General features: G+C 42.0%; 1 protein-coding gene across 4 annotated transcripts in view; it reads right to left on the bottom strand.

The window, feature by feature from the left end:
• The window catches only part of BMERB1 (bMERB domain containing 1), a 121,578-nt gene extending 97,329 nt beyond the window's left edge, over nucleotides 1-24,249 (bottom strand). For 2 of the 4 annotated variants that reach the window (XM_053929431.2, XM_024571716.4), the window contains exons 1-2: nucleotides 24,172-24,246; nucleotides 20,777-21,093 (exon numbers count right to left, since the gene is read on the bottom strand). In XM_053929431.2, the coding sequence (XP_053785406.1) occupies nucleotides 20,777-20,882 (106 nt within the window). In that variant the 5' untranslated portion in view covers nucleotides 20,883-21,093; nucleotides 24,172-24,246. Of the gene's footprint in view, nucleotides 1-20,776; nucleotides 21,094-24,171 lie in introns of all 4 variants that reach the window. The other 2 variants (XM_045204378.3, XM_045204379.3) reach the window with 2 other exon arrangements.
• Nucleotides 24,250-25,501: the final 1,252 nt, after the last annotated feature.

Genomic DNA, 25,501 nt, shown 5'->3' with positions numbered 1-25,501 from the left:
GACCTTTAAGTTTGCAGGAGGATACCCAACCAACTGAGCCACACTGGTCAGGGCAGCAGAATTCTTTTAAATGACATTTGCTCTCTTTTATAATCTTCAATATTAAAATTATGAGCATCAACCCTCTTATTATCAGGTTAAAAGCACTAGTTATTTTTATTGAAGAGGAAAAAACAGTTTCACTCCTTCGTGGTCATCTGTAGAGGGATATTGCTCTGCAAACATCCGTTGTCCTATCTCTGGTTAAGGCACTTCCATTGTATTTCCATGGAAGAGTACACCTAGCCAAGAGCCGGGCACTGATCTACCTGAGCCATCATACACTTTCTATATTCTGGCTACGTTTGTTTGGCTTTGACCTTGCCTTGGCTCCCCACAACCACCATTCAGAACTTTTTGCTCACAGAGCTTGTCCTGTGGCCAGGAGGGTCTACTGTTCAAGTTTAGTTGCAAAGGTCAATATTGGCAGGAGGCACTATGATCTGGGAAATCTTGTAGGGTTCAGCTCATCTTTTACAGGTTCTAATATCGAGGGGTTTCACACGTAGGAGGTAGGCTTATTTGCAAGCAACATGTACTGACTCTGGTTAACTCAAAGACTTTCTCTCTGTCCTCTCTTGGGTATTTCAGTCTTGAGCACAGTGTCCCAGTGATGCAAATCAGTGGGGCTGATTCAGCCTGATGACAGCACCCTGAACTTCATGCCACCTGGAACTTTACAGTTGTCACAGTTCCTCTTCCTTTTAAGGCCTAGTTATTTAGCTTTTTCTTTGATTCTGGAAGGATTACCACATGTCTCCAATAAACTCCTTTTTTCTTCTTAAGCTTCCTGTGCTTTGCAAGCTTATTTAAATGTGATCCACACCAAGATGTATACAGAGTGGCCTGGAATCTGCAATCACACATAGGCATAAATAAAATAAAAGTTGCATTAAATAATACTCATCCTTAGTACTTCAGCTGCATCTTTATAGTTTCTCTTCTTTTTTGTTTTTAAAATTCTGGCTGATTCGAAGTCTCTTCAGTGGGTTTCCTCACACTTGGACAGCCTCTGAGTTATTCAGAGTCAACTTTTGTTGATTGCAAATAATCCTATCTCATGTGTGTGTAAACCTCCAAAATGAGTACCTACAAACCCTACAAACTCCTCTTGGACAGTGCATTCCCCTTAGCTACAGGACAAGCTCTGTGAGCAAAAAGCCAGTGAGTAATGGTTGGGAAAAGCCAAACACAAGAGCCAGAACATTCTCCTCCTAGAGCAGTCCAAAAGTCAGTTGTGATCTGACCACCTTTTACGTGTCTGTCATTTGTCTGCGCCAGGGATCCACAAGTCTGCAGGCCAAACCCCCTCACCACCGGTTTCTACACAGTCCACGAGCTAAGAATGGCTTCTACATGTCTAAATGGTCGGAAAAAAGCAAAAGAAGAGTAGTATTTCATGACACGGGAAAATCATATGAAATTCAAATTTCAGTGTCCATAAATAAAATTTATAAAGAACACGACCACACCATTGGTTCATGTATTCATCTATGGCAGCTTTGGGGCTACAGTGGTAGAGCTGAATAGTTTCAACAGAGACCAATGGCCCGAAAACTTAAAATATTTACCATCTAGTCCTGTTCAGAAAAAAGTTTGCCAACCTCTGGCCTAAGCAGTACAGTGAGATTAAAAATGAAGTTAAGACTTGGTCCCTGCCCTAAAGGACCAATCAGCTGGAGGTTAGACAATCCCCCATTTAATGGAAACAAAGCAAGGACAAGTAAGCATTAAACTGTACAGGATGCAGGAAGTATAACAGGTCAAAAAGGTAGGAATTTTGCAAAAGAAGAGGTTCGGTGGAAAGAATGGGGGCTTCTGGAAGAGGTGTGGCTGGAACCTTTGGCAACTCCTGAGTTCCTATGTAGGAGAGGCTTGGAGACAGTAATTTCATTGGGGACTTGAAGCTACATTTATTTGTACCTTCCTTTACATGGGACAGGGGTGGAGTAAGAGTCAATTACCACATCACATAAAGGGAGTAGGGGAAGCAGGGAGATGAATGGACCCACCACCTAGGAAAAATAGGATCAAGTTTAAGCAGAAAGGAAGAAAGAAGGGTCGATATGGCACAAGAAGAGAATAATGATAACAGCAACAACAATAATAGCAGCTAACATTTATCAGGTTCTTCTTGTGTACTGGGGACTGAGTTCAAAGCCCTACAGGCATTATCTCATTGAATACTCTCAAAAACTATATGAGATAGGTACATATTATCCTCATTTTACAGATGAGGATGTGAAGAAGACCAATGTAACTGCATCAGGGGTGTGTGGAGGGAACTAGGGTTGGATTGGGAGGGAGAGAAGGTGTGAATGATGGAGGGTAGGGAAGACCAGGCTGAGTGTATTATACTCCAATTAAAATGTAAAAAACAAACAACAAAATATAATAGAGGGGTTTGTAATTGGCGTTGGAGGGGAGGAAAGTTTTTGTGAAAGGGAGGGGTGCACAAAAGAAGAGTGGAAGACACCCTGGTCAACAGCAGAGTGGGCAGAACGGAGGGCAGGAGGCAGGCTTCCTGCACCAGCGGAGGTCCGCAGTATGCGTCAGCCGATGAAAGACGCCTGCAGTCAAGAAGTCTTCGTCACTGAATTTCACCCAGCAATTTCCAAACTTAGGACAGTCCTCCCTTTTTCTTAGAAAACCCACTAACAGCTGCTGTTCCTCAGAACATGGTTTAGAAACACTGCCTTCAAGAAAAAGCCCACAGTCACACGAGGGATCATTTTATTGGACAATGAGCATCCAGATGGCTGATTTTATAAATGCAGCAAAAAGGCAAATGGCTACATGGATTTCCATATTTAAATCCTGCCTCCGATGTGCTCCTTTGTGGAGTCACCAGATCTTTACACACCTCGCAGCGGCAAGCGCCAAGCTAGGAAGTAATCGAACACCGAGGGTGTTAGACTCACCAGTCAACTTCAAGCTGCTGTGCTTTATTCTTAGATCATAGAAATGGCTGCTGAGTAAACACTGTAACATCAAGATACCTAATTCCAATCCCACAGAAGCCAAAGTAATTTCTCTTCCAAGACCATTTTTAGAAGCTTGTTAACTGCTTGCCCAGTATCCCTACCTCCCCAGGAAGTGAAGCAACTTTCTTCAGTTGCTTAGGAATCAAATACCTCGATGCAACTGGCAAATGTGTGTTGATTTGCTACTGCATGCCACTGTCAGTGTGAACAGCCAGCTTGGTCTTTGAGAGGCAGATCCGCTTACCAGGCAGAGTTAGTAGCTATCGGCCACAGGATGATTTGGTAGTGACCCTGAACTTAAAATATATATATATATTATAAATAAAAGTTGTAATATAAATATAACAAAAGTATATATATATATGTGATATGTATGTGATAATTTTAGTTTGCAGAGCAGCTAAATGGGTAACCAGCAAGTACTGGGTTTATACACTGTCAGCTTCATTCAAGCTGAACATCTGGATGACGCTGTAAAAAGTCAATAAAGTATCCAGCATTTGGCATCAAGAGATGAATATCTATAATTTACAGGCTTAATTTTGCATCATTTTCCAGTCTTCTCTGGACTCCCTGTTTTCAAGCCTCGCCTTTCAATGGACCATGTTTCATTGGAAGTCATTTTCTTCTCTAAAGGATAATTTTCTTAACTCTTAAAAACTTAGTAGCCTTCTTTGTGTTTGAAAACTGTGGTTACTAAGAACCTGAATTCTCATTGCTTCCTCTTCAGGAGAGCATATGGGTAATGTCGGGAGGGAAAGCGCTTCAGTGGAGAACTGCATGGTCTGGAGGTCACCTCTCTCAATTGCCCGACCCTGGTCTTTCATTGTCTTTGCGGTGTTTTACAACTCTGTAAGTAGTAGGGAACTGATAATAACATGAAAATAATTCTTTTACTCATGCAAATCCTCTCCTGTCTAGTAGAGATCCGATTGACTTCCCCCTCCTTCACGGAAAACTCAGTTTTACTTTCATTTGCCCCTTCTTTCAATATTCCTGATCTATAACTCAGTCTGTTTAGATTCTTTTGAATCAGTTATCACACCTACCTGGTTCCTGCATTGATTTAGTAGAATAAAATCTTTGACATGCTTTCATTGTTACATCTTTGTGAGTCACGATTTTACCTTTTTTCTGAAAAGTATCTTTTAATAGCAAGATAGGAAGATACATTAATTCTTTTCCCATAATCCCTTAAATATGGCTTTGTCTCCTGCTCCCTGCCCCATTAGAACTATGGGTGAATTTCTACTGCAGCCCACATATTGTCAGGTAGTACTAGGCTGTTTCTTTGAAAAACACATTAGGTAATAGATAATTATTTTTTTCTAAATACAGTGGATTGTGTTTCCTTTCTTTGGGAATAGAGCTAAATTAATGGAGCAGCTGGCCTACCAAATACAGGTTATGAATCTCTCCATCCATGACAAATTTTTGAATAATGGTTGCTAATAATACTAGCAATAGTATCTTTTGTATTTAGAAATGGATGACTGATCTAGGGCAACAGGACCCATGGGTTGAATTGTTTTCCCAAGAGCAATGACAAATTTGCAGTTGAGGATTTAATCACTCATTTTACTGAGGGCTTTCAGGTGTTGGCCATCACAGTCTGGAAAAGAAAGTCCTTTATTAGGAAGGGAGCTCTTTTTACTTCGTTGTTTTAGAATATGCAGGATGAGTAGCTTCAAGTTCTACTGCTACTACCTAGCTTGAGCCCTTGGGAAAATCAATTTCCCTGTGGACAAGGCAGGGGTGCGGAGGTAGGGGGGTGGTTCCTAATTCACTTGGAAGGGAGAGAGAAGAATGGGCTAACTGTGTCAAAAGCCATTCAAGGGATTCTAATGTGCAAACTGAGTCGGGAACTGCACAAGACTAGACTATCCCCAGCAATAATTTTTATCCTATGCCCTATCGATGCAATAGAAGCAATCGAACATAAACATACATATATGTACACATCTATACTAAAAAAGTCCATCTAAGGATATTGAAAAAACAACAACAACCAGACATTCTTTCTCTCCACCCCACCAAAAAAAGTGCTCATTTCAGTTTGCAAAAATTAAGATGTCATCTGTCACCTGGTGTGCTCTACTTTCTTGGTCTGCACTCTGCTTCAATTATTGTCTGTGCACTCTCCTGGGTGGTAATAAAGAAGAAATGGTCAGTCCTTGGACACGGATAATGTTTCAGAGAAAACTTAGAGTCAACCGTCTCTGGGTCAACATAAATCCCTCTCATTTTGGTAGCAGAGCCAAGGGCTGTTGTTCGAAGGGTATTTCTATCCACCCACCTGAGGCATTTTCTTTGTTATAAGTGACAATGACAATTTCTTCTTTAGTTCAATTTGCAGTAAGTAGAAATCTTCCCCAGGCAGAAATGCCTTGGAGAAAATCAAATCCATTTTGCATGGGGAGATTTCTTTATGCCTCAGAAAACTCATAATCACGTTTCTCTTGGCTTAATCCCGAGCACATCCAACAGTTTTTATTGCCTGTATTGTGTGTGTGTGCGTGTGTGTACAGAAAACTGAGAGATCTGGAGAAAAGGAGAGCAGAAACCTAGGGGCCAAGGCAAAGAGATGAAATAGGAAAATTCTTTGAACCTGCCTGCATCATAAAACTGGAGCATCTGTATCAAAATAAGATTAGACTTGATCAGTGGCTTTCAAATGGGGACAATTTTGCCTTTCTAAGGGACATTTGGCAATATCTGGAGACATTTTTGGTTGTCACAACTGGGCAGGGGCAGGGGGTTGTGGTGGTGTTATTGGCATCTAGTGGGTAGGTGCTGCTAAACATCCCATAATGCAAAGGACAGGCCCTCGTAATATAGAATGATTCAGCCCAAAGCGTCAGTGTCAATGGTGCCAAGGTTAAGACAGACTCCAAATGTCCTTCCAACCCTAAAATGCTGAGATGCTAAAGCATAATTCCCAGTCCTAAATAAGAAGTCTATCACTGCAGACTGAATCATGTCCCCCAAAATCCAGATGTTGAAGCCCTAATCTTTAATGTCACTCTATTTGGAGATAGGACCTCTACGGCGGTAATTAAGGTTGAGTTCATCAGAACAGGGCACTAATATATAGGATCAATGTCCTAATAAGAAGAAACATCAGAGCTCTTGCTCTCTCTCTCTCTCTCGCCCTCCTTCTCTCCCTCCCTTCCCTTTTTCTCCCTTTGTCCCTCTTTCTTCATGCTTTTACATAAGGGGTCATGTGAACACCCATGAGAAGGCAGCCTCTACAAGCCAAGAGAAGAGGCTCAGAATAAAACCTCCCTCACCAGCATCTTGATCCTGCACTGCTAGCCTCCAGACCTGTGAGAAATAAGCTTCTGTTGTTGGGGTCACCCAGCCTATGGTATGGCTGACTAAGAGACTAGCATAGCTATTTACAGAAATCACCATTGCTAACATATTCTTATTTGTTTACTATATGCTAGGCACTGTGCAAAAAATTACATATACCTTATCACACTGACTCCACAACATGCCCCTGTGAGATGGGAATTACTATTATTATCCATACAGAAGAGTAAATGAAGGCCCAGAGACACCATATAACTAGCCTAAAATCAACCAGTTAGTTAGTGGGAGAGGTGAGCTTTGAACCCAAGCAGCCTAACCCCTAGTTAAAAATGTATGTATTTGATTACCACAAGATACCACCTTCCAAAACTGTTTATCTATGTGAAATTATAAACTTCAAGGAAAGAGAGAATAAAGAAAAGGGTTGGAATGGGTAAAATTGCCAGAGAATGTGGAAGTCAAAGGTCTCGGTATCTTCCTCAAAGAGTCAACCATCAAATTACCACATGGTCCAGAAATCCCACTCCTAGGTATATTCCCAAAAGAATTAAAAATGGGCGCTACATCAAATTAAAGATCTTCTGCATGGCTAAAGAAAACATGGGCAAAATGAAAAGGAAAGCAAACATACGGGAAATTATATTTGCCAATCATACCTTGGACAAGGGTTTGATCTCCAAAATATATAAAGAACTCACACAAATCCACACCAGGAAGACAGACAACCCAATTAAAAATTGGGCAAAGGACTTGAACAGACACTTCTCCAAGGAGGACATACAGAGGGCCCATAGACATATGAAAGGATGCTCAGCATCACTAGCCATCAGAGATGCAAATTAAAAGCTGTATCTCATTGTGAAGTGTTATCTCATTGGTACCTTTTATAAACAAATGAAAGGCCACCATAAACAAATCAACAAGTGCTGGCCAGGATGTGGAGAAAAGGGAACCCTAGTGCACTGTTGGTGGGAATGCAGACTGGTGAGGCCACTGTGGAAAACAGTATGGACTTTCCTCAGAAAACTAAAAATGGAACTACCTTTTGACCCAGCAATTCCACTGCTGGGATTATACCCTAAGAATCCTAAAACACCAATTCGAAAGAACCTATGCACCCCAGTGTTCATAGCAGCGTTATTTACAATAGCCAAGTGCTGGAAATAGCCTGAATGCCCATCAGTAAATGAGTAGATCAAAAAACTGTGGTACATTTACACCATGGAATACTACACAGCAGAAAGAAGGAGCTCCAACCCTTTGCGACAGCATAAGGTATGCTGTTCCAATGGGTTCCAATGGGTATGGAACTGGAGAGCATTATGCTAAGGGAAATAAGCCAGGAGGTGAAAGAGAAATACCATATGATCTCACCTATAAGTGGAACCTAATCAACAAAACACAAACGAGTAAAATAGAGACAGAGATATGGAAATAAAGAACAAACTGACAGTGAGCAGAGGGGAGGGGAAGGGGGTTAACGGAGGAAAGGAGGGGAAGGTTCAAGTCAAGGAACATGTATAAAGGACCCATGGACAAAGACAATGTGGGGGGAGGATTGAAATAGGGGGGTGGGCAGCATAGGGGAGAAAAGTGGGGACAACTGTAATCGAGCAACAATAAAATTTTTTTTAAAAAACGGGCACTCAAACAAATACGTGTTCACCAATGTTTATAGCAGCACTATTCATAATACCCAAAAGGTAGAAACAACCTAAATGTCCATTAACCGATGAATGGATAAAACAATATGTGGCCTATTCATCAATGGAATATTACTGAGCCATTAAAAGAAATGAAGTGCTGATACTGGCTTCAACATAGATGAACCTGAAAAACATTAAGCTAAGTGAAAGCAGCCAGACACAAAAGACCACATATAGTATCATTTCATTTATGTGAATATGCACAGGAGGGAAATTCAGACAAAAAGCAGTCGCTGCCAGGGTCTGGGGAAAGGTGCATGGGGAGGGGCTGCTCAATGGGAATGGGGTTTCCTTTGGGGGTGAAGAAACACCTTGGAACTAGATAGAGGAGATGGCAGCACACTGTGAAGGCACTAGATGCCACTGAATTGCACACTTTAAAATGGTTAAGGGTTAATTTTATGGTCTTAAAATTTACCTCAATAAAAATATCTCTATCTCAACAGAGAAGAAAAATATACAAAGCTAACCTAGTCCTGGCTTTGGATAAGCATTTGAGAAATAAAGCCCTGCTATGAGGCAGAACTGATCCCAGGCAAGCAAACCTCTTAGCTCCCGGAACCCTGCTAGGCTGCTATTCTGGACGTTGGATGGCAATTGTCCTGGTTGTGACCGCCAGGATGTGCTCTGGGGACGCCCTCCTTATGTCTATTTGAACGGGATCAAGGTGAATGGATCCTGCAGTGGTGGGAAGCAAGTCTCCAGCATTGACACAGCACTGCATACACGATGTGGGTGAAATCATCTCCCCTGGCCTGCTGGGTGTCGAAGAACCAAATGGAGCCAAAATGGAAATAATTTAAGTACTTTGGTTCCTTATCAAAATCATAGCCACTGTAAGAGCCGCCTGCTAAAAGCATTTCATCCCCGCCATAGACACTAAGCAAATCTCGAGCGTTCAGTTCTCTTAATTCCTTCCTGGATTGAGGAGGGTGCTACAGACGAAATGTTTATGTTCCCTGTCCCCAAATTCATACATTAAAATCTAATGCCCAGTGTGATGGTATGAGTAGGTTGGGGCCCTTAGGGGGTGATTAGATCATGCGGGCGGAACCCTCAGAAATGAGATTAATGCCCTTATTAAAGACCTCAGAGAGCTCCCTCACCTCTCCAGCCATGTAAGGACACAGTTACAAGACAGTCCACGAACCACGAAGCCTTCACCAGACACTGAAGCTGCTGGTGCCTTAATCTTGGATTTCCAGCTTCCAGACAGTGAGAAATAAATTCCTGTTGTTTATAAACCACCCCATCTATGGTCTTCTGTTATAGTAGCCCAAACAGACTAGACAAAGGGTATAACCACAGGAAGAAAAACACTGAGTTAAGGAAAAACTGGTTTGTTCCTTCCTCTGCTCATTATTGCCAGCTTCTCAAATGTCTCCCTGAGACCAGGATCATTGGTTGAGAGAGATCGTTTCATTCTTCAGCCCTGGGGACCACCAGGAGAGAGCTGGCAGGTGGAACTACAATGAAAGAAGCTCTACATGAGAATGGTCAGCACTGTGACAACCCAGATCTTTAAAACAGGGCCACGCAGACTATTTCAGTTGGCTTTCCCTTTTGAAGATAGGGAATACAAGTGGAATGTAACATGGTGGGAAGCTTACTAATAACTGTAGAGGAAAAGGAATGGACTTTTTAACCAGAAAGTCTTATATTTAAATTCCTTCTCTATTGATTCATGGGGCAAGATTTTCATCTCTCTGCTTCTGGATTTTCACACACTCACACCGATCCATCTATATTATATGTACTAGAGCAGACTGACAGACAGAGAATTTTGTTTTACAAAAATGGGATCCTGCTACATACATTTTCCTGGACCTCATTTTCGCATCAGTAATACCTCAGAGACAACTGTTATTAATCTAATTTATTCCTCCTTACTGGCACCATAACACTTCATAGTAGATGAACAGTAATTTATTCAACCATTCCACTGATAGGCCTTCACTTTCTGTCTAGTTTTTTTTTTCTTTTTCTCTTTTTCTTTTTTTTTGCACATGTCTTTGTATGCTCGTGTTTTTATTTCCATTGGATAGAGTCCCAGGAGTCACACTGTTAGGTCAAAGTATATTAATATTTTAAATGTTAACAGATATTATATAATTGCTTTCCCAAAAGGCTGGAAGACTCAACAGTTCCACCAGCAGCATTTAAGATGACTGTTCTCTGCATGAAATTAAAAGGCCCTTTAATAGTCCAGTACATTTAACGTAACCATGCTGTTTTTGTTTCTGTTGTTCCAGAAAGGAGTGACTGACTGTGAATGGTTGTAGTTGCTGACATCTAAGAATCAAAAAATACGGCACGGGAAAGAACCTAGCCCAACCTACACCCATTACAGCATTCTCAGTGTGCTGCCAGTTTGCAATAATGGCACCTGTTCCCATTGCTTTGTATCTGATCTGAAATTCTCAAGCCCTTCCCAGGAAGCAGCAAAGCAAGAATGCAGATCGAACTGCAGCATCAGGAACAAACCATCTAAACCAGGAAATGAGCAGACAACTGAGACCAAGACTCCAAATAACTACTTTTATTCTTCAGTTGGATGGCTCTGAAGGTTTACAAAACATGATTAAATCATTTGCACCTCAGTCTTTGCAGATTACCAGCCGCCACATTCCGCAACTATTGATTGAATGAGAGGCTTCCAAGTGCTGGGCAGTGTGGTAGGCACTGGGCGTCCAGCATTTAGCAGTGAATTGACACCTGGGGTCTCTGCGGTCATGGCACTTTCAGGAAGACAGGATCAAATCATTGCCCTTGGGTTAGCCCATAACATTTGGTTTGCCCCTGTTAGGACTCGTCTTCTCACGGGCCTGCAAAAACATGCCTGTAACAAAAGGAACTAATCTCTGGACAACATTTAGCTAAGAAGGCATTAGGGTCAGCAAACCGACCTGCATTCTGTTTCTGAAGGACTTTGAGGGACAGCATCCTCTCTTGGCCCTTTGGTTTTGTATCATTGGAAATAGGGACTGTTCCCAGTAGAGCTTTCCTCCCCAGCTTTTTTTAGGTGTAACTGACCAATAAAATTGTTAAGATATTTAAAGTATACATTGTGGTAACTTGGCATATGTATTGGGAAAGTCTCCCTGCCATCCAGTTAATGAACACATCCATTGCGTCATACATTTACCTTTTCTGGCGTGTGAGAACACCTAAGTTCTACTCTCAGTAAATTTCAATTACGCACTGCAGTGTCATTGACTATAGCCGCCACAGTTTACATTACACCCTCAGACCTTGTTTATCTCATAACCGATAGTTTGTACCTTTTTATTTTTTAGAACAACTTCTCCCTGTTTTCCTCATCTTCCAGACCCTGGCAACCAACCACTTTTCTTTTCTTTTTTTAATTTTATGTATTTTATTTTATTTTATTTTTTTTATTCAGTTACAATTGTCTGCATTTTCTCCCCATCCCTCCACCCCACCCCAGCCAGTCCCACCTCCCTCCCCCACCTCTACCCTCCCCCTTGATTTTGTCCCACTTTTCTATTCTGTTTCTGTGAGTTTGACTTTCTTTCTGTCTTCCTTTTTCTTTCTTTTCTTTTTGTTGTTTCTACATAAAAGTGATAACCATGCTGCGTTTGCCTTTCTCTGTCCCACTTATTTCACTTAGCATAATGCCCTCAAGGTCCATCCATGTTGTTGCAAATAACAAATGGCAGGATCTCCTTCTTTCTCATGGCTGATAATATTCCATTGTATCTACAACCCACATCTTTATTCATTCATTTGTTGGTGAACTGGTAAGTTGTTTCTCTATCTCGGCTATTGTGAATAATGCTGCAATGAACACGGGAGTACAGACATCTCATTTCCTTTGCGTGTGTACCCAGAAGTGGGATAGCTGGATCATATGGTAATTCTGTTTTTTCCAGTAGACCTTAAAGCACCTGAAGGCACGGACTAGATACACCTTAATCCAAGTGCTACTGTGCTCCTAAGAGCTTAGCACAATACCTGGCATAAAGGAGGCCCTCAGTAAATAAGGCTTGAATGGATGAGTGAATGAATGGGTGGATGGATAAGCAGATGAATGAATGCTTTACTTCTTTGTGAATTTAAAATGAACACAACAATTACTGTCATGCATTGTGGTCATTTTCCAATTTAGATCTTAGGGAATCCAGACATACTTAGGGAATCCATCTTGTAATGTAGTTATTGTTCGTTTGTTATTCATGTAAATTTGGTCCCGGAAGCCCTAGTCTGGTGCATCCTGAACTGTTGGGCCCTTGCTCAGTCTTTACCAGCTCTACCCCTACCCTAGAGTGAGTCCTTAATCTGCTGTCCCACTTCAGAGGGGGATGGCGACTCCTGTTCTTTGCCCTTTCGTGTGAAGGGTAACTTAGAAAGTAAGTTAGGAGAAGCACAAACTGGAAAGTGCTATACAAATGTGAAGAGTCATTGTTATTCCTTCTCCCAAACCCATGACCACTGACCCTCTTTGAACCCAAAGAAAGTGAGACTGGGCAGAGCCGATGCTGATGTACTTAAATTCCTAAGACCCCAGGCTTACAACCCTGATTTCCCACCTAGCTCATCGTCTGCACTTACAAGACCTTCCTTCTTTCCTCTCTGTAATCAACTGCTAATGTTTTATCCCTTCCAGATATCTGACTGGCTCTTTCCTCCCAACCCACTGCCGCTAATTTAGACCCCAGCCCATGTGAACCCACGATCAGATGATTTCAAAGCCCTCCTGGTTGGTCTTACCCCCAGGGCTCCTTTCACCCAGTCTGCAAACACTGTCAGACAGTCATCCTAAAACGGTATTCTCTGTCCCTTGTCCTGCAGTGGCTCCATACAGCCTGTCATTTTTAATCTGCCCAGTCTAGTGACCCTGCTCAACCAGCCGTATGCTTCCTGTGCTCCTCCACTGCAGCCAAGTTCGTGCACGCCTCTGACAACCCCCACACACGCGTGTTGTCGCCTCCATTCTTTTCCTGAGGCTGGTCCACCCACTTGAACTTTTCCTTTTCTACAGTTGTTTCCATACTACTCAGATAAAGCCTGCTTTATGTCCTTGTCTATCAATATCCTCATCAACACCATTACCTCCATTTACTGAGAGCACCAGGCTCCGTGCAAGGGCTTTCACACACTGTCTCACTGCAGCTTCTTCATTGCCTAGGAGGCATTTCCTAAGTGGGCACGTCTTGTTATTATCTCTACTTTATAAATAAGAAGACCGGAATTCAGAGAATTTAAGTTATCAGCCCAAAGTAACACAGCTAATACAGAGTAAAGCCAGGATTCAAATGGAGGCAGAGCTCCCACTCGGAAAAACTAGACTATTCTGCCCCTCTGTTGTCCGTGAAGTCTTTTTTGATCACCCAAGGGATGCCGTTCTCTGTGAAGCTATAGGTTTTCTTCAAAACAGAACGGGTCTTCCCATTGCATATCTGTAAATGTCTTCAAGCTCCCACTCTAGTTTCACCCTGAAGGGTACTTTGAAATTCATTTTAAGATGTACTCCTCAAGTTTACAGGGGACGTGTTTGCAATGGGAAAGGAAATTAATGAGCCAGAGAATGGAATTAGTACTAAGACACATGGAAAACTGTCCAAATGACTATATCTGTCTATATAAGCAGCAACCTCGATGAATCCCAGAAAATAAGAAAGAATTAAGTCACCTATGCTGGGTCCAAGTTCCAGCTCTATCACTTATTAGCAGAGTAACATTGGCTTAACTTCCTGAGCCTCAGTTTCCTCACCTGTAAAACAGAGCAATAAATGATTCCATTGCACCCCCCACCACAGGGTGTTCTATAAGGAGAAAATCAGAGGACTACGCAAACATATGCACTGAGCAGGCACATGGGAAGTACCCGCTGCATGTTTTTTCTTATAATCAGTCTCTTCTACTTCCCGTGGAATCACTGTTTTTGCTCCTCTAACAGACCTTAGCAGTGCATAGAGATGTTTTCTCTAAAAAATAATTGTTATTAACAAATGTGACTCTATTCTAGGAATCTGGTCCTTAGCTGCCTTTCCCAGACCCTGCAGGAAATGGGGAGTTGAGCCATCTTGTATCCAGCCTCCCCTGAACTTACACTGGGCTCTGAAATGCACTCACTGCCTGCTCCTGTCTCCCTAACTCTTTTAGAACTGAGGGAGCATTTCTGACCCATTTGCAGTTCCAAGGTCAAATGTGCTGTTTTATATCTATCTCCATAAGTGCTATTCCCTCTGCCTGGAGCGCTGTTCCCCCCAGTGAGGAAATGTGTTTCATCTTTTCAGTCTACTCCAAGGGTCACTTCCTCTCCCATCCCCCAGAACCATCCCTCAGTGCTACCACTTGGACCTAGTATAAGTCTGTGTTATTATATGAATTATGCCTGTACATTAAAGATTTCTTTTTTATTCTACTTTAAAAAATAATTTAATAGCATTTTTTATTGTGGCAAAACACATGTAACATAAAATGTGTCATCTTAGCCATTTCTAAGTGTCTAGTTCAATGGTGTGAAGTGCATTTCTATTTTTCAGATGAGAAAACCGAGGTCTAGAGATGTTAGGCAACTGGCTAAGAAGCAGCAGGAGGAAGACTGGAACCCAGAAAGCCTTGAGGGTGGAGTCTGGGTCTTCTTCATCTCTTTACCTCTGAGGCTAGCACACAGTAAGGCCTCAAGCATGCTGAATAAGTGAAGAGTGAAGGATTAAATGGACTACAGGGTAAGCGTCCTTGGGGGAGCTTTCTGAGTGATGTTCTGAAGGGCAACACTAAAAGAGCCTCCATCTGGTCTCCAAACTGCAGACTCATCCAGGTAATAGATGATTCACGTGAGTGGACCAGACAGACCCCAAGTCCCCTGACAGAGAGCCAAGGAGAAATCAACAGGAAAAAAAAAGCTAGTGTATGGACCTGGACTTCAGGATCTTTGCCTCCCAACTTGGAGCTGGCAGCTTACCTGAAATGCCCTTCTCTCCTCTCCTACCTATTGAAACCCTGCTTAGCCTTCAGGACTAGGGCCAACACTCTTCCTTGTAGGCACGCTGGTGTCCCTCAAACAGAGCCAATTTCTTCTTCTTGTTTCCCACTTGTGCCTCCTCTTAGTGTTTGTTTCATTTTGCCGGTAGTATAAATGATGGTGTTCTTTACATCTGTATCCTCACACTTCCCCAAATCTGTAAGCTCCTTAAGAGTGGGGACTGTATCTCATTTCATCTGTAATCTCTGCAGCATCTAGCACTGTGCCGGGAACAGACATTGGCCAGGAACAGCTGGAGTCAGAGAGGGCTAGGATCGGGCTCCAGCTCTGCCACTTACTAGCTTTGTGGCCATCAGCAAGTTTCTTAACCTCCTAGGCCTCAGTTTCCTCAAATGTAAAAGGAGAATAAGGAGTCCGTTGTCCTAATAGACTTGTTATGATAATTTAATAAGCTCCCGCTCATAGTTAAAACTCATTAACTTCTATTATTATTAATAAGTGTTTAATACTTAATCCGAGACCAAGAACAGGCACAGTGAATTTTTCCTTCAATTAACACATGAGAAGGAAATGCTTGCAAAAATGAAACTTAGAGTTGTGAACAAGCACAGAAAAAAGTAAATAACTGGGTCTATTCAAAGTTCATACTAGATATTGTCATATTCATAATCTTCACATTCCTGCTACTATAGTTCCTGCAATAAGTGCACAGTCAGTCGGCTATCCAGGCCCCAAGCAGAGACTACACATCTCCCAAGTCTTAGCCCAGAGCCCGGCCCCCCAGAAGACAGCCTTTACCCCTTGCCACACATTTCACACTCAAGGAAATTCCTATGGCTTATCCAAAACGGGATTGATCAGGAAGGAATCGGGGACTACAGACAAAGATGAGCACAGTGATCACCTCTTGCCCTGTATGGTTATTCTCCATCCAGTAGCCCATGTGACCTTTTAAAAACAAAAACAGTTCATGTTAGTAGTCTCAAGCTTAACGATTGTCAGCAGCTTCTCCTACAATCAGAATAAACTGTATACTTTTTTTAAACCACAACCTACAAGGCCCCACCTACAACGGCTCTTCTCTGATTCACCTCCACTCTCTCCCCTCAGGACTCTCTGAGTTCTAGCCACCCTGGCCATCTGTCTCTTCCTCTAATACATCAAGGCCCTTTGTATTTGCTGCCTGGATCCCTGACATTTAGTTGGCAAAATGTCACCTTCTTAGAGAAACATTTCCTGACCACTGGATGGAAAATATCCCTCCCCTTTTAGTTTCCATGTAACACTTATTAGCTAAACTATAGTATTTGTTTGCTTATGTGTTAGCTGACACCTTCACCCCAAGCCCATGTCCTGCTTTTCCCTGAACAGTAGACGCTCAGACAGTAGCCCCGTCTGTCTTGCCCCTACACCGTATCTGCAGCCCCTGCCTGGCAGAACACTGCCTGGCACTTATAAAGCACTGGAAGAATAAATGAAAGTTGGGGGACAGATTACAGTTATTTTTTACTTTTTGTTTTTATACTTCAGGTGAATTTGAATTTTTTAAATAAAGTGCATGCAGTACTTCAGTAATAAGAAAAAACCTGCCAAAACAAAATAAAATTTAAGTAATAAAATTAGCATATTTAATCAAACAGATGAAAGTAACACAAAACTTCTTCCAGGAATCTATACTATAGATTGCTAGAAATTCATAGCCACACTGTTCATTAAACCTGAAACATTAGCCAATTTAATGATCTGCTTGTGAATTAGAACACAGCCCTGGACTTTCAAATAATAGTCCTATCTCCTGGGCTCATAGGAAGGTTGCTGTTTGAGTTTTTCTCTTTATCCCAATCTCCTATTCACAACACATTTATTTCTACCTCTCTGCTTTTGCCAGTGCTGAGGACTCTCATAGAATTTCCCTCCCATCTCCCCTGTCCAAAATCTTGATCATCCTTTAAGCCACAATCAAATCTATCAAGAAATAACCACAACCAACAGCGCTTTTAAAGAGCTCTGTGCTTTGTCAAAAAGCACCTTGCCTTTGTGTATCCCTCAATTAATTACAGTTGGTTGGAAGCAATATTTTTATGTATCTAACCACACTGAAAGGTCACTATACATTTTACAACTGAGCAAAAAAAAAATCACTGCTAGTGGAGAAATGCGGTCAAAGGCAGATGGGAGCAATTACTTAGAATCTTTCTCAAACGAGAAAATACCAGGTGGCTTTCAAGGGTTCAGAAACCATTTCCCACACTTACCCGTGGGGGAAGATTATATATATAATGATTTTTATATACATATATATTATCATTACCTGGATTTTACCAAAAAAAAAAGGGATGCAGGGAAAAACTGACTGCCAAGCTTGGAATAATCGCCTCCGATGCTATTGGGCACCATCCACTTCTGTCCCATTATGACAACCATTCAGCATTGAGTGCTTACAGCATGCCAGGTACTGAGTAAAATAATTACATACATTATCTCATTTAATCCTCCCAACCTCCCAAAGTGGTTATTATTATTATCTGATTGGAAGAGATCATTGAGAAGACGTGACCACCTGCTTTGACCCTTGAGCTGGACAGAGGCTCCTCACGCCCTCCCCTGCCCGTGGAGTTGCACTCTGCCCGTCGTTCCCATAGTAGGAGCTATCGCAAGCATGTAGCCTTGAGAGAGTAAGGCATTGTTGAGACCATCTGGACAATATATGTGACTGAGCCCCATTAAGGCCTCTATGTAAACTTTAAGATTCTGGTGGATGGGTATGAAGATCTACTCTTCTTGTGGCGCCCAAGAAAGCCTTGTAGGTAAGTTGTCTGGCTTATTAACCCTGGCACCTATCTACCTGGAGTGGTCAGCAGTGTCTTCAGCCTCTCCTTGCCCTTTGTATCCTGGGGCCAGGAAGCCCCCAAGGATTTGAACCAAAACAGTCCCATTTTACAGATGAGGCACAGAGAGGTTCAGAAATTTTCCCAGAGTGACAAAGCAACAAAGCGTTAGGGCTAGTCTGGAGCCATCTTCCCTGACTTCAAAACTCCCGTTCTTTACTACTCTACTATACATTTCTTCTATCTAAAAACTACAGTTAACATTCAAGGTAGCAATTAATACAACTTTAACTAAAAATTACCAGTTCTAGAATACCTCCCCCTTTTCAATTCTTTTTAAGTAACACAAACCCAGTGTTCAACATAAAATGTTTAAAATTGTGTAGATGTTAAACAGAGTCTGTCTTCTTTTTAATGGGTCTCTCTTTTTCTCCAGCATTTCATGCATCGCAACGTTGACTTGACAATTGTTACTCCATAGGATTGATAGCCCTGATTTTCACACTTCATTAATAAATTAATGGAGGCCCCAGATGTTATGGGGTGGACACACAGATCCCCTGGGAATTGAGAGGGAGTTCCAATTAAGCCTGTCAAAAAATGCCAATTCTGTAGGTAGATAAGAATTTAGAGATCAAAACATGCTAAAGGTAACAACCCCAGATTTAAAAGTCAAAAGTGCGACTCCAGGCCAGTGCTTTAAGAAGATTTCAAGTCTGAATAGGCAAAAAGCAGATTTGGGGACCCATGCAGAACTAGATCAGAAACTATGGTCTTACACTTGAATAGAATACAAGAGTCAGAGTCTCCCATGGTTTGGCAAGCAGAGAACAAGAACGCCTTTCTGCTGGGCTTTGAAACAGTGGGCAGCCTAAGACTTAGAAGTACAAAAATTTCAGGAGCTCAGATGCTATGAATTGGGTGTTCACTGCAATTTTTCTACATGTTTGAAAATTTTCTTAATCCAATGGTGGGAAAATAAAAGGGGGACTTATTGGGGAGTTATTAGGGAACTGACAAACATGGAAGTTTTAGTCCAAGGTTTTGCTTTATGTAATGCCTTGTAAAGGATAAAAGCAGGTTCCTTCTACAGATGCAGTAATAACATAATTGAAGCAGCCAGTATGTATTGAGCACTTATCTTGAGCTCTGCATATATTGCCTTATTGAATATTCACAATTAAGCTATGAGGTAGGTGACTATTACTATCTCCATTTCAGCGAATGGAGGCAGAGAGAGGTTTAGAAATATGCCAAAGTCGTCATATAGCCAGTAAGGGATGGAGCCAGGGCTTATTTGAATATAGCTCCTGTTCTGCACATTCTTTCAAGGCCACTATGAGCTCCAGAGACCACCAGGGCAGCCACATACTTATGAAATGACTAAATGTGTTCTGGAGCTCTCTCAAAAGACTTCGAAAGCTTCCTGAAAACTTGAAAGTACTAAATAAACCTTCATGTTAAAAACAGAAAGGGGCTCTGAGGTCCAACAAACGGGGGTTCAAATCCTGGCTTTGCCACTTAAGTTCCATTACCTAGAGAGCCCTAGTTTTTCACCTCTGGAGGTTGTGGGGATTGGATGAGATGGTGCGTTTGAAGTTCTTACACAGCACCTGGTACATGGCCACCTATCGATAATAGGCAGCCATTGTAGGTATTATCTTGAGCTTGTAGGAAGCAGAGACCCTCAGACCTGCTGTCATGCCAAAGTACCAAAGCCAAAGGGTTTTCAAAGGATGAAACAGGAGGAAAGACCAAGATTTTAAAAGGAGTCAATAAGGGAAAGAAGGAGAGAGGTTGAGAGCAGTATGGGTTCCAGGCACAAAACTAAGTCAGTTAATTGTGATTTTAACTTGAACCCCTGAGGACCTGAATACAGCTGAGCCATTCTAGGAAGATTTTCTAAATTTGTAATTACAGGCATGAAGAAAGCGTGCACACACGCACACACACACACACACCATCTTCTACCAGGTGAAGGAAGAAAAAGAGCAAATTCACAATAGTTTGGTCCAACGTAGCTCTGAGATTGGTGCTGAGCACGGGTGACCCAGGGCCAAGGCAGGAGCTGAGGGTTCCTGCACTGGAGAGAGGGCCTTTCCCAGCCCAGCAGGAGGCACCGTCTGGAGCAAGCAATGCAAGGGCAGGGACACCGGGAAGCGCCTCGGGTTTGCACAAAGGTTTGGTGACCCTGGGGTCCATGCGGCTGCCTCCATACTTTGAGGGCAAGAGTTTCATTCAACTATTGTGTCCTATTCATTAAAAACAAAAATCCTTGGTTTATTTGGATGTGCTGTTGACCCAAAATACCGGAGAGAGAACGAGCAAACACAGTGGGTCGGTTTCAGAACTACCTTCTAGGACTGCACCCAAACCAAAGACTTTGAGTCAAGGGAGAAAGGAGAGGGTGTGCACAGGGTTAACCTTCTCCTAACCCTTTCCTTCCCACCAGCAATCCAAGAGAAGGAGGGCAAGAAACGCTGGGCATTTCAACTGTGCCCTAAACCTCGTGCCGGGGGTGGGGGTAAAGGCACAGCGGAAACCCAGCGGACACTCCCCCCTCTCCAGGGACGTGGGCGCTTTCCAGGATGGTCCAATGGCCCCAGCGTCCTAGCGCATCTTGGGCGGAGAACGGACTCCTCTCTCGGTTGCGAGAAAGATCCTACTTTCTAGGACCAGCTGCGAGCTTACGGATCCGGGACTCCTGAGTCCACCCCAGGCTCTCCGCTCGCTGCCCTGCGATTTCCCGAGCCTTCAGGTGCAGCCCAGCCCAGAGGGTCCCCTTTTGTTCCTGGGAGAGCGCGTCGCAGAGCTGCGCATACCCCTTCTGCGCTGAAAGCCCCGCTGCGGGGGCGCTTTTCTTGGTCGGCTCCCTACGGTCCCCGCGTCCCGCGACCACCGGCTACAGCATACGGATCCCCCACAGTACCCTCCTTCCTCGGAAATACTCACTTCTCCCCAGTCCCTCCGCTTTCCACGCCGTCTCCTCCACCGCTCCATAGCGCCTCAAAGGCTTCTCAGCTTCCAGATGGGTAGATAAAGATTGCTTTAACTCCATCGCTTATCCCCGCGGGCAGGTCGATGGTTCTCCCCCTTACTCCATCCCCGCCGCGGACTGTCGGGAGGGAGGCGGCTCCAGCCAGCAGCGTTTTAAGGGGCCGGGCGCGCGTGACGCTGCTCCATCTCTTCCGCTGCTAGGGCCGTGGAGCGCTGACTGGTACCCAGGAAGGAGGAGGGATGCAGGGCGCATGCGCAATGGGCCTTGGGGGCTGGGTAAGGAGAAAAAGAGATGATAACTCTAAGGGACAACAAAAACAACTAAAATAGAACCAAATCAAAGGAAGTAAGAACAAGGCCCCTGCCCATACTGGAGCCTGTGACAATGTCTTGCATGGGGCTGGCACTGCATGTAGCTTGTGATATGTCTGCGGGCTGCTAGGTTTTGAGTGGAATTTGTGAGCCCAACTCTATCTGTGGGTGGGCGATGGGTCCATCTTTGTGGGGAGTGTACAGAAGCGTGAATGTGGACCAGGATCCGTGAGTTCTGTGCTTGGCTGAGTGTGTATGTGTGTTTGAGAATCTCTGCCTGTTGCGTCTGCGTGTATAATTTGCATATGAAATGGGACAGTCTGTGTGCGGGTGCCTGTGCCAATTCTGTATGTGTTTGCATGAACTTGAGAGAAACAGAAAAATATTTGGGACACAAGTATAAAAAGCTGTCTGGAGCATAGATCTATTACTGCCCGGAAACCCAGGGTTTTACCTTACAAAGCATGGCAGCATTAAAAGCACAAAGTAAATCAGAAGCTTGATTGATAAAACTTAGTAGCACTTATTGAAAGACATAGATACTAAACACTTTCCAATAACTCCGTGAAGTAGATACTGTTTGGTCAGCCTTGTTTCACAAAGGATGAAGCTGAGGTGTAAAAAGATTAAGTTATTTGCCCAAAGTCTCACACTTACCAACTGGCCTGTCAGCACTTGAAGCCAGAGTTAGGCTTTTTATTAGGCTGACTCCCTAGACTAACAGGTATTGTATTTTGTGAGGTGGGGGAGGGTCTATGGAAGATGGGATATTTGTCTGTTGTTTTTAAGATGTCATCTGGGTCAATTTTTTGGTATCCACATGGTTCGTGGAAGTGTAAAGTGGCCCAGCTCTGTAAGAAAATGATTTAGCAACTGGTAGCAAAAGTCTTTAAAAGCTATTATTAATAATGAACTTCTAAATAGCTCCAGGGTACATAAAGATGACAATCTTTTTCGTGCACTTCCAGTTGAAATTTCAACAGGAAATATAATTTATTTTTAAAATTTGACTTCTAGATTGGCTATAGTCCACTAGGAACACTACAATGGAAAACAACTTTTATTTGAAAACAACTTACCACTTTGTAATTTTGACCCAACCCCTTCCTGTACCATTTTTGTTAATAAATATCAACATGTAAAAAATAAAAATAAACTTTGACAAGCTGATCCTAAAATTATGTGGAAGAACAAAGGCTAGGAATGGGAAAGACAATGGCGAAGAAAATAAACAAGGTACTTAACTACCAGATACTAACTTTATTATAAAGACTAAGACATAAGAAGAAAATTAAGATTTCCAAAACAGACCTACACATATTTGGAAAGTTTATATATGTCTGAGGAAGCATTATAAATCAGCACAGAAAGATTAGACTAGTCAATAAATGATGATGAAGTATTTGCCTAACCAAATGGAAAACTAAAATAAAAATCATACCCTTGTATTTTCCATCATACACACACACAAATTCCAGACAGATTAAAGACCTAAATGAGGAAAGCAAAAATTTTTAAATTTTATAATATAATATGGAAGAACACCTTTATTATTTTGAGATGGAAGCATATGTTAAAACACAAATCTTAAAAAAAATGTTAATGTTTGACTGCATTAAATTTTTTATCGTGGTGAAGTTCACATAAGATGAACCATTTTAAAGTGAACAGTTTAGTGGTGGTGTACTTTCACGGTGTTGTACAACCACCACCCCTGTCTAGTCCCAAAACATTTCACCACCATGAAGGACAAACCCAGGCCCAATAAGCAGTTAACTTCCTTTCCCCACACCTCCCATCCCCCGGCACCCACCAATCCTCACCTCCTCTATGGATTTACGTGTCCTGGATATTTCAATGAATGGAATCATACAATATGTGACCTTTTGTGTCTGGCTTCTTCCACTTAACATACTGCTTTTCAAAGTTCATCCACACTGTATCATGGATCAGTACTTCACTCCTTTTCATGGGTGAATAATATTCTATTGTGTGAATACCCCACATTTTGTTTATCCATTCATCCACTGATGGACATTTGCGCTGTTTCTACCTTTTGGCTACTGTGAATAGTGCTGCTATGAACATTTGTACGTAATTATTGGTTTGGGTGCCCATTCTAAAGGCTGGGTTTTATGGCAAATCCATGTTTAATGTTTTGAGAAGCACCAAACTGTTATCCACAATGGCTGAACCATTTTACATTCCCAGCAGCACAAGGGATCTATTTCTCCACATCCTCACTAACGTTTATCGTGTTTTGTTTCTATGATTATAGCCAGAGCAATAAAAAAGACCAACAAATTGCATGCATCTTGTAGACACAGTACTAAACAAAAGAAGCCAGATGCAGAAGATTACATACTGAATAATTTCAAAAACAGGTAAACTTCAGTAAGTCAGACTAATGGTTACTTTTAAGGGGGTCATGAGTAGGGAACAACATGAGGACATGCTTATTGAAATGCTAGAAATGTATGATCTGATGTGATATATGGGATATGCATGTATAGTTACTATATATACATATAGTAACTGCCATATATATATGGAAGTAAAGAAAAAATAGGCAGATCTAATGGATCTCATGATGCTACTTCTGGGACTTTACCTTAGAAATACTTGAAGCACTAAAAAATACTTACACACAAAGTTTTCTTATAATTTATATAAAATGTGGGAAACTAGGAAAAGTCTAATATCCTGCAAAAGAGAAATGGTTAATTAAATCATGGCGTGCGTGCAATGTAACACTGTGCACTTATTTAAAATGATGTTCACAAAGAGTTGGAAGTGCCATGGGAAAAACATTACAACACAGTATTAATTAAGGCATAAAAGAGAAGTAGAATACAAATTATAATATAAAGCATGGGCTATTGTTTTTGATCTTTTGTTTAAGACCAACTGTACACTGTAACCTCAATCATATAAATTACTTCATAGAACAATGGTAGAAATTAAATTAAAAATACTATGATTTCAAATTTGTTACATGTTCACATATGTGTACATATTCAATAAAAGAAAACACTGACCTGGCCAGGTAGCTCAGCTGGGTAGAGTGTCGTCCCAACACACCAAGGTTGCAAATTTGATCCCTGGTCAGGGCACATACAAGAAGCAACAAATGAAGGCATAAATAAGTGGAACAACTAATCTCTCTCTCCCTCCCTCCCTCTTTCTCTCTCTCTCCCTTTCCTCTTCTTCTCTGGAAAGAAAGGAAGGGAGAAATGGAGGGAGGGAGGGAGGAAGGAAGGAAGACTGAAATGACACACACCAAGATTATTTATAGTAACTACCTGTGAATGTTGAAATAATAAATGTTTTACTTGAATTCTCCAATGTTCCTACAAGGTATATGTATTACTTATATGATCAGGAAAAGTCAACAATGTTTTTAATGCATGGAAAATGAAAAGATTAGAAGTAAATACACAAAAATATTAACAGTGGTTGTTTCTAATAGTTGAGATTTGGGGGAAATCTTTTCCTTTTTAGTTTTCTGAATTTTCCAACATCTATATATTGTTTTATCATTCAAAAATGAATAAATTCTGTTTCTAAAAATGTGTGAGTAACACAATCCTGTGATCCTAGATGACAAAACCGTCCCTGCCACAGCAGTGCCCAGAACCCTGTCTGTTTGCATTAGTTGAGGGTGATAATGCTTCAAGTTCAATAACTGGCTGAAGTAACCATCTGCGTGGAATTATTAAGTGGCTCTCTTAGCCCTGGCTTCTCATCCTGGCTCAGTGCCTCACTCTGCTGGGAAGGCCGAGGACTCAGAGGGATGCTGGATGATTACAAAGGGCCAGGCAGCAGGGGCCAGTGCAAGACACACTTATAACTGTCATTTTGGTTCATTGAAAGGGAAAATAACACAATATCACCTTGGTAATTTGATACTTTATCCAGCATGTTGACAATTTCATGTGTGCATGGCACTGAGCTTATCAGAATAGCATGGTTTTCAAAGACAAAGGCTTTGAAATCTGGCGGACTGTGTCCCAGCCCTGACTCTGCGCCCTGCCAGCTGTACGACCCTGCATGACACATCACAATCTCTCTAAGTCTCACTTTCTTCACCTTTAAAATTCAAATGGCACTACTTAGACCAGAGGATTGTTGTGAGGATTAAGTGAGATAATGCTGCACAGCACGTAAAAGAACTCAGTACAGGTATACTAGACGTTTTCATTGTTATTATTATTACACCATATTGGCTGATGTTCTGAGGTTTGACCTTTTGGGAATATAACAGTAGAAATCTATTGAAATGACATTGAGTAGAGAAATTGGACCCGTCCTACGTTGCTGGGGGAAATGTATAATGGTGCAGCCACTTTGGAAGACAGTCCGGCAGAT

This window comes from Desmodus rotundus, chromosome 1, assembly GCF_022682495.2.
Source record: "Desmodus rotundus isolate HL8 chromosome 1, HLdesRot8A.1, whole genome shotgun sequence".
Classification (NCBI taxonomy): domain Eukaryota; kingdom Metazoa; phylum Chordata; class Mammalia; order Chiroptera; family Phyllostomidae; genus Desmodus; species Desmodus rotundus.
Note: the sequence above shows the minus strand (reverse complement) of the source record. Positions and strands in the feature narration are given on the sequence as shown.